This window comes from Penaeus japonicus, unplaced genomic scaffold (genome assembly GCF_977035675.1).
Source record: "Penaeus japonicus unplaced genomic scaffold, GWHDUDI00000001_assembly GWHDUDI00000029, whole genome shotgun sequence".
Taxonomy (NCBI): domain Eukaryota; kingdom Metazoa; phylum Arthropoda; class Malacostraca; order Decapoda; family Penaeidae; genus Penaeus; species Penaeus japonicus.
In genome coordinates this window covers 21311559-21321558 of record NW_028234431.1, presented here as the reverse complement: position 1 = coordinate 21321558, position 10000 = coordinate 21311559, and the positions used below count along the sequence as shown (strand labels likewise).

Genomic DNA, 10000 nt, shown 5'->3' with positions numbered 1-10000 from the left:
TTTTAACATTTGTTTCCCCACACATTCTCCTCTCCAACCTTTTAACATTTGTTTCCCACACATTCTCCTCCCCAACCTTTTAACATTTGTTTCCCACACATTCTCCTCCCCAACCTTTTAACATTTCTTTCCCCTACACATTCTCCTCTCCAACCTTTTAACATTTTCATTTCGGTTTTCATCACTACTTTTCTTCATCTAGGTAAATTCGTGAGGATTAACCATAATAAAGATAATGTTTATTTTTTACATCTGATTACAAGTGAAAAGAAATCCCAAATTGCATGACCTCAAAAGAAATCCAGGAAAATTTACGCAATATCTTAATTCCACATATATGGCATGGGCGACAGAGCCAAGCATTTTAGCAGGATTGATATTTTTATTTCCCCACACATTCTCCTCTCCAACCTTTTAACATTTGTTTCCCACACATTCTCCTCTCCAACCTTTTAACATTTGTTTCCGTACATTCTCCTCCCCAACCTTTTAACATTTGTTTCCCCACACATTCTCCTCTCCAACCTTTTAACATTTGTTTCCCACACATTCTCCTCTCCAACCTTTTAACATTTATTTCCCACACATTCTCCTCCCCAACCTTTTAACATTTCTTTCCCACACATTCTCCTCCCCAACCTTTTAATATTTGTTTCCCGTACATTCTCCTCTCCAACCTTTTAACATTTGTTTCCCGTACATTCTCCTCTCCAACCTTTTAACATTTCTTTCCCGTACATTCTCCTCCCCAACCTTTTAACATTTGTTTCCCACACATTCTCCTCTCCAACCTTTTAACATTCGTTTCCCATACATTCTCCTCCCCAACCTTTTAACATTTGTTTCCCCACACATTCTCCTCTCCATCCTTTTAACATTTGTTTCCCCACACATTCTCCTCTCCATCCTTTTAACATTTTCATTTCGGTTTTCATCACTACTTTTCTTCATCTAGGTAAATTCGTGAGGATTAAATATAATAAAGATAATGTTTATTTTTTACATCTGATTACAAGTAAAAAGAAATCCCAAATTGCATGACCTCAAAAGAAATCCAGGAAAATTTATGCAATATCTTAATTCCACATATATGGCATGGGCGACAGAGCCAAGCATTTTAGCAGGATTGATATTTTTATTTCCCCACACATTCTCCTCTCCAACCTTTTAACATTTCTTTCCCGTACATTCTCCTCTCCAACCTTTTAACATTTGTTTCCGACACATTCTCCTCTCCCACCTTTTAACATTTGTTTCCCACACATTCTCCTCCTCAACCTTTTAACATTTGTTTCCCATACATTCTCCTCTCCAACCTTTTAACATTTGTTTCCCACACATTCTCCTCTCCAAACTTTTAGCATTTGTTTCCCCACACATTCTCCTCTCCAACCTTTTAACATTTATTTCCCACACATTCTCCTCCCCAACCTTTTAACATTTATTTCCCACACATTCTCCTCCCAACCTTTTAACATTTATTTCCCACACATTCTCCTCCCCAACCTTTTAACATTTGTTTCCCCATACATTCTCCTCCCCAACCTTTTAACATTTGTTTCCCATACATTCTCCTCTCCAACCTTTTAACATTTGTTTCCCCACACATTCTCCTCTCCATCCTTTTAACATTTTCATTTCGGTTTTCATCACTACTTTTCTTCATCTAGGTAAATTCGTGAGGATTAACCATAATAAAGATAAACATTATTTTTTACATCTGATTACAAGTGAAAAGAAATCCCAAATTGCATGACCTCAAAAGAAATCCAGGAAAATGTACGTAATATCTTAATTCCACATATATGGCATGGGCGACAGAGCCAAGCATTTTAGCAGGATTGATATTTCTATTTCCCCACACATTCTCCTCTCCAACCTTTTAACATTTGTTTCCCCACACATTCTCCTCTCCAACCTTTTAACATTTGTTTCCCCACACATTCTCCTCTCCAACCTTTTAACATTTGTTTCCCCACACATTCTCCTCACCAAGCTTTTAACATTTGTTTCCCACACATTCTCCTCCAACCTTTTAACATTTGTTTCCCCACACATTCTCCTCCAACCTTTTAACATTTGTTTCCCACACATTCTCCTCCTCAACTTTTTAACATTCGTTTACAATACATTCTCCTCTCCAACCTTTTAACATTTGTTTCCCACACATTCTCCTCTCCAACCTTTTAACATTTGTTTCCCACACATTCTCCTCCCCAACCTTTTAACATTTGTTTCCCACACATTCTCCTCTCCAACCTTTTAACATTTGTTTCCCACACATTCTCCTCCCCAACCTTTTAACATTTGTTACCCACACATTCTCCTCTCCAACCTTATAACATTTGCTTCGCACACATTCTCCTCCCAAACCTTTTAACTTTTGTTTCGCACACATTCTCCTCTCCTACCTTTTAACATTTGTTTCCCATACATTCTCCTCTCCCACATTTTAACATTTGTTTCCCATACATCCTCCTCCCCAACCTTTTAACATTTGTTTCCCCACACATTCTCCTCTCCCACCTTTTAACATTTGTTTCCTGTACATTTTCCTCCCCAACCTTTTAACATTTGTTTCCCATACATTCTCCTCCCCAACCTTTTAACATTTGTTTCCCCACACATTCTCCTCTCCAACCTTTTAACATTTGTTTCCCACACATTCTCCTCCCCAACTTTTTAACATTTGTTTCCCACACATTCTCCTCCCCAACCTTTTCACATTTGTTTCCCATACATTCTCCTCTCCAACCTTTTCACATTTTCATTTCGGTTTTCATCACTACTTTTCTTCATCTAGGTAAATTCGTGAGGATTAACCATAATAAAGATAATGTTTATTTTTTACATCTGATTACAAGTGAAAAGAAATCCCAAATTGCAGGACCTCCAAAGAAATCCAGGAAAGTTTATGCAATATCTTAATTCCACATATATGGCATGGGCGACAGAGCCAAGCATTTTAGCAGGATTGATATTTTTATTTCCCAACACATTCTCCTCTCCAACCTTTTAACATTTGTTTCCCACACATTCTCCTCCCCAACCTTTTAACATTTGCTTCGCACACATTCTCCTCTCCAACCTTTTAACTTTTGTTTCGCACACATTCTCCTCCCCAACCTTTTAACATTTGTATCCCCACACATTCTCCTCCAACCTTTTAACATTTGTTTCCCACACATTCTCCTCCAACCTTTTAACATTTGGTTCCCCACACATTCTCCTCCAACCTTTTAACATTTGTTTCCCACACATTCACCTCCCAAACTTTTTAACATTGGTTTACCATACATTCTCCTCCCCAACCTTTTACCATTTGTTTCCCACACATTCTCCTCCAACCTTTTAACATTTGTTTCCCCACACATTCTCCTTTCCAACCTTTTAACATTTGTTTCCCACACATTCTCCTCCCCAACCTTTTAACATTTGTTTCCCACACATTCTCCTCTCCAACCTTTTAACATTTGTTTCCCACACATTCTCCTCCCCAACCTTTTAACATTTGTATCCCCACACATTCTCCTCTCCAACCTTTTAACATTTGTTTCCCACACATTCTCCTCCAAACTTTTAACATTTGTTTCCCCACACATTCTCCTCCCCAACCTTTTAACATTTGTTTCCCCACACATTCTCCTCCCCAACCTTTTAACATTTCTTTCCCCACACATTCTCCTCCCCAACCTTTTAACATTTCTTTCCCCACACATTCTCCTCCCCAACCTTTTAACATTTATTTCCCACACATTCTCCCCAACCTTTTAACATTTATTTCCCACACATTCTCCTCCCCAACCTTTTAACATTTGTTTCCCCACACATTCTCCTCCCCAACCTTTTAACATTTGTTTCCCCACACATTCTCCTCCCCAACCTTTTAACATTTGTTTCCCCACACATTCTCCTCTCCATCCTTTTAACATTTTCATTTCGGTTTTCATCACTACTTTTCTTCATCTAGGTAAATTCGTGAGGATTAACCATAATAAAGATAAACATTATTTTTTACATCTGATTACAAGTGAAAAGAAATCCCAAATTGCATGACCTCAAAAGAAATCCAGGAAAATATACGCAATATCTTAATTCCACATATATGGCATGGGCGACAGAGCCAAGCATTTTAGCAGGATTGATATTTCTATTTCCCCACACATTCTCCTCTCCAACCTTTTAACATTTGTTTCCCACACATTCTCCTCCCCAACCTTTTAACATTTGTTTCCCACACATTCTCCTCCCCAACCTTTTAACATTTTCATTTCGGTTTTCATCACTACTTTTCGTCATCTCGGTAAATTCGTGAAGGTTAACCATAATAAAGATAATCAGATGTAAAACAAACATTTACAAGTGAAAAGAAATCCCAAATTGCATGACCTCAAAAGAAATCCAGGAAAATGTACGTAATATCTTAATTCCACATATATGGCATGGGCGACAGAGCCAAGCATTTTAGCAGGATTGATATTTCTATTTCCCCCACACATTCTCCTCCCCAACTTTTTAACATTTGTTTCCCGTACATTCTCCTCTCCAACCTTTTACCATTTGTTTCCCACACATTCTCCTCTCCAACCTTTTAACATTTGTTTCCCATACATTCTCCTCCCTAACCTTTTACCATTTCTTTCCGACACATTCTCCTCCCCACCCTTTTAACATTTGTTTCCCCACACATTCTCCTCCCCAACCTTTTAACATTTGTTACCCACACATTCTCCTCTCCAACCTTTTAACATTCATTTCGGTTTTCATCACTACTTTTCTTCATCTCTTTACATTTATACAGAGACGGTCACATTTTTAAAGGGAAGATTGGTAGGGATATGGCAGCAGTAACAATCATTTGGGGTACTAGTACTAATAAAAACTAGTATGAGTGAAAGGCAACATTAAAAAGGATTCTTTTCAATGAAGCCTAAATTCCTAAACCTAGATTTTGGTCAATATGTAGATGGTACAATTTCGTTCCTTATAAGCGGGTCAATATTAAAAACAGCACCTAAGGCCCTTTCTGACCTTCCTAAATAAAGTGAGGAGTTTCATATCGAATTGCTGTCACGATTAAGAATCCAGAATAATGCAACTGCACATCCTGTATTGCCTAGTCATCTTGCGATACACAGTTGCAGAGATTACCAATACAGAAAAAAATATGGTTATAATTTACCAAGTCATGAGCACACTCAGGGGTTTACGAAAGGTTGCCAATATCAGTTCCATTATAAAGGTTTTGACGAGCAAGAAATATCCAAAGTAACACTATTATATCCAAGTGGTTACAATCAGGAACACATCTTGTATCGCCCATCCAATAAAAAGGTTTAACCATTATCACACTACCTTGAAGGTTGCAAGCAACTTTTTCTTCCTCTTCATATAAAAGTCATGAAAAGCGGATTGCGTCCAAACTTGTTCAATAAGGGCGAGGGTGGTATGGATGTAGCCAGGAGGCCAGAAGGGGTGGGAGCTGTTAGCCGAAGAGGCGAGGGTGGGGGAACTATATCAAAGATCTACTGACCTGATTGGGGGGAGCAAAGTGTAGTGTTCATTAACACTTTTATCCTATTCTTTAATGCAGCAAAGAGCGAACCCGATTTGTATAAACCGTCTGGGGTCACATTGTGGGGGTTTTAGGGTCAGCCTACTAAAAGACCCTGTGCCAGTAGTGATGGCTTTTATTGCGTCACTCGGTAGCACAGGTTCATGTTACCTTCTTTGAACGAATACGGAAGATATAACCATCAGAGTACACACGATTACGAAGATATTAAAAGGAACTCCATCACACCGAGTAGAGAAAATAAGGAGCGGATATGGACCCTATACTACAATTGTGGTCGTCTGCAGCACTGCTAGAGCCAGTCATATGACAAGTCTCAATACAATAAAACAAATTAAAACTAAAATGGCTAGTTTTACAATGAGCCATGGAAAGTGGGAAAAGTCAATGCATGTTAGGCGAAGCTCCCTCGCTCCAAAATAAGACCCATCCTGGAGACTGGGCAAGCAATCTGTCCCAAATCTATCCCCCTCCACAATGGGTTAAAGAAAAAATAAAGTTAAGAAAAATAACTTATTTATTAAAATTCATATTGGGGTCATGTTGCAATCCTAGAGGCATCATCCCTCCGTCCTGAACCACCTCGTGGTAGAGACAGGGGTCTGGGAGTGTTCTTATCCAAGAATATTTTTGGTCCTAGTTGTAATTCCTGGAGTGGCCTGGACTTGGTTCTTTAGGCTCTGTGGCAGGTCGTCAAATATTGCTTGGGGAATGTCGCCTGTTGGAGATAGGAGGGATAGGTTAGAGGTAGCACACACTTCCATTTCGACTATTACATACTAGGCTAGCCTTGCTCAAGGACACGAGCCAGCCAGCAAGCCAAGGCCTGCACTTACGATTACAAGAATACTTCATATTCGACCAGATGATTTTAGGCTGAGAGAGGCAGAACACTCCCATTCGGCCTCCCAGCAAGGTCTCGTCGTAGAGGTTACCCGAATCTATTACCAACGTGTTGCCATTGTACAGGTAGAACCTCATTACACCGCCAATTTCAGGGCGGTGGTGAAGCTGCCAGCGGTAGGCCACACGCGGTTTCCAGCCGATGCTGGAGTCATGCCACAACAGCTTGACCTGGAAATTTGATAAAAGACGATTAACCAGGGAATAGTACAATCAATTAACAGGGTAAGTTCCTGTATGTATAACAGTTGCCTATTGCTAATTTTACAAGGATACAGAATATACAACAGGTTATAAAAAGGGTCAGGATCATGCAGTGCAATACAAACCTGATTCGTAGTAGTGGCAGTCTTCCATAGGGCATCAGCAAGGGCATTACTAGGGCCAGTAGCAGAATTTACCAACCTTAGCTGAACACCTTTCAGTCCAGTACCCTGATTAGCCTTCTTCCACATCATTGCATAGAACTTGGCATTGCTTTGGTAGCTGCAATTAACACCACAGCATTAGACAAGGTTCCATGTATCTACATCCTTCAGAAGTACAAACTGTTCCTTAACAATACCTGAATGTAAATCCAACATAATCATCATCACTAGTATCTTCAATGAAGAAAGTGCCTTCAAAATCCACACTCTCCATCGAGGCATCACCTGTTGAGGTTAGGTTTAATTAAATCAGAAGAACATCTAGGGGAGGGTTGGGGAAGAGAAAGGAAGATTTAACTTGCAGTGGACCAGGGTGCATCTGCATCTTTCCCATGCTGGTGGACTGGGATGCAAGCCAACGTACCAACAGCTAATCCAGGAGCAGAATTCACGTTCTGGTGGATCTCTGCACCCCCATCATAAACAACCCATTTGGGAGCCACAGAGCTGGAAGGCTGCAGGTTCACCATCTGCAGATTCCTGTCAAAGTATCATCAGAGCAAGCTTGGTACAAAGATTTGGATTTATGCAAATCATTTCACACTGCCCGTCTATCTACATGCTCTAAGCACTTTATCCATTCCAAGCACTTACGTGAAATCAGTTTTGTGAATATTGGGGTTCAGGATGCAGTTGTCTTCAGAGTCGATAATTAGATCACCATCACGGTCCGTGATACAAGCATCTCCCCGGCCATCACCATCAAAGTCCTTTTGGTCGGCATTGGGAATGAGCATGCAGTTATCCAAGTCATCATTGATGCCATCGTTGTCACTGTCAGAGTCACACACATCACCTGCACCGTCGCTGTCAACATCCACCTGAGCGCTATTGTGAAGTCCAGGACAGTTGTCCACACTGTCATCAATACCATCCCTGCAAGCCAAGATGTACACATAAGATACTTCCCCTCATACACACTGCCAGAAAGTGCTTCCAATAATTTGCATCGTTTTTTGGTAATCACCACAAAACCAGATCCAAAGAATTACCGATCTGCGTCGGTATCACCATCGCATTTATTCCCTACGAGGTCTTGGTCACTGTCCGCCTGGCCAGAATTGGCAACAGTAGGACAGTTGTCGCACAGGTCGCCCACACCATCACCATCGACATCTCCCTGGTTGCTATTGGCCACCGATGGACAGTTGTCCTTGTCATTGGCGAGTCCTGCAAGGGTTTCAACGAGCCATTACTTAGCAAGTAGAGTTTGCTTTGCTGGAGCAGCCCAAGGTTTTACACAGCTCTGTCAAGCCAAAGGGCTAAAAGGCACAGCACACTACCATCGTTATCGATATCTGGATCACACGCATCGCCGAGGCCGTCAAGATCAACGTCCTTTTGGTTAGAGTTTTTGACACTAGGGCAGTTGTCACACAAATTTCCCGTGCCATCAGAATCTTTATCTTCTTGGCCAGGGTTGACAATCAGTGGGCAGTTATCCTGCAAGGAAACTTGCCTTTACTCCAATCCTATCCTATCCTATCCTATCCTTGGAAGCCCAGTTTATACAACAGACTGCATTACCACCACCACCACACTTACCGAAGGGTTTTTCCGGCCATCGCCGTCAGCATCGTCATCACACGAATCACCTAGTCCATCTCCATCAGCATCCTCTTGACCAGAATTCGGCCGATTCACGCAGTTATCCTTGTTGCAGTGCTTGTCAGTGCATGCCAGCTGACTGTCTGGGTACCCATCGATGTCAGAATCAGGGCCACAGACAACACCATCACCAGCAAAGCCAACTGGGCACTAAATAAAGGCATTATTGAAAATTAGCCGTCTCGTCAACGGCCAAGTTTATGCATTAAGAATCAGGTTACCCTGCATTTTAAAAAGGCAACAGCTTTCATGAAAAGATGAAATTTACCTCGAGGTTTTCACAAGTTATGCCATTCCCAGAGAATCCAGCAGGACAAGGACCGCAGGTGTAGAAGGGTGCCACCTGAGAGAAGGTACAGGTAACACCTGCGAAGCATGGTTGCAGCTCACATGCGCCTGAAATGCGAAGCAAAAAACTGTACAATTCCATACCCAAAGTTGATCAACTCTGCTTTCCTGGTTTACCAGCACAAGTAGTAGTCATACCATGCTTAAGACTGCCACGTCAACAGTTAGTCATTATGCATAGCAATAGTGTGCAGCAATCTGTATTAATACACATGGTGTCAATTCTATCAAAGCACCAAGGTTTTGGAATTGGTTACATGTACAGTAAATAGCCCAAGCAAACACCTTCACTTACAACAGAGGACCTGCTGCAGATTTGATACATCAAAACAATTTACTTACCAGCACATCCAAATCCATCACCAATATAACCAGGGAGGCAACTGCAGTTCCTGCTGCCAACAGTATTAGTACACTGAGCCTTTGCATGGCACCCGCCATTACCCACCAGGCACTCGTCAACATCTGTAATAACATTAAGCGACATTAAAATGCTTGCAGTCTCAACTCTGCTTTTAATGAGCAAGATGGATTGTTGAAAATTCATGTGCTCTGCCACCTTCATCTTGAAGACCTTAAGCTCTTTATCAAATGCAATTTATCACAGCCCAAGAAAGAACTCGGGTTCATCTCAAAATGCTACCAATTTGTTGCATTTACTTGCACTTGCCTTTGCACACGAGGCCATCCCCAGTGAACCCTGCTAAGCATTTGCAGTCACGACTGCCCACAGTATTACTACACTGAGCATTCGTGTCACACCCTCCATTGGAGACTAAGCATTCGTCCACATCTGCAAGTGGTGGGTTTCATTAGTATGCAAGAAATCACCAACATGATTAAAGCTATCCACTTGGTGGATTTAGGCTTCTTACCATTATGGCCATGCCTTTATGGCCAGTCATTAGCAGTGAATACCTGCACTCACCAGAGCAAGCGAGCCCATCACCAGTGAACCCTGCCCGACACTTGCATACCCGTCCACCTGGTACATTCTGGCAGTTGGCATTTCTATCACAACCACCATTGTTGACCAAGCATTCATCCACATCTGCAAGGGTGGACTTTATTAGTATGCGAGAAATCTGCAACCTGTGCAAGGCCATCTACGTGTTGGCTTTAGGCACCTTGCCTTTCA

General features: G+C 41.5%; 2 protein-coding genes across 5 annotated transcripts in view; one reads left to right on the top strand and one right to left on the bottom strand.

Annotated features, from left to right (window-relative positions):
• Window positions 1-10000, top strand: part of Cow (Proteoglycan Cow) — a 334513-nt gene that overhangs the window by 138642 nt on the left and 185871 nt on the right. The gene's annotated exons all lie outside the window — the stretch shown is intronic.
• The window catches only part of LOC147468416 (uncharacterized), a 7012-nt gene continuing 3086 nt past the window's right edge, over window positions 6075-10000 (bottom strand). For 2 of the 3 annotated variants that reach the window (XM_086554036.1, XM_086554037.1), the window contains 13 exons: window positions 9791-9913; window positions 9533-9655; window positions 9205-9327; window positions 8783-8910; window positions 8452-8664; window positions 8190-8349; window positions 7899-8076; window positions 7501-7782; window positions 7271-7386; window positions 7044-7131; window positions 6808-6964; window positions 6412-6649; window positions 6075-6293 (listed from right to left, as the gene is read on the bottom strand). In XM_086554036.1, coding sequence (XP_086410162.1) covers window positions 6190-6293; window positions 6412-6649; window positions 6808-6964; window positions 7044-7131; window positions 7271-7386; window positions 7501-7782; window positions 7899-8076; window positions 8190-8349; window positions 8452-8664; window positions 8783-8910; window positions 9205-9327; window positions 9533-9655; window positions 9791-9913 — 2033 coding nt within the window. In that variant the 3' untranslated portion in view covers window positions 6075-6189. The remainder of the gene's footprint in view (window positions 6294-6411; window positions 6650-6807; window positions 6965-7043; window positions 7132-7270; window positions 7387-7500; window positions 7783-7898; window positions 8077-8189; window positions 8350-8451; window positions 8665-8782; window positions 8911-9204; window positions 9328-9532; window positions 9656-9790; window positions 9914-10000) is intronic. The other variant, XM_086554038.1, reaches the window with a different exon arrangement.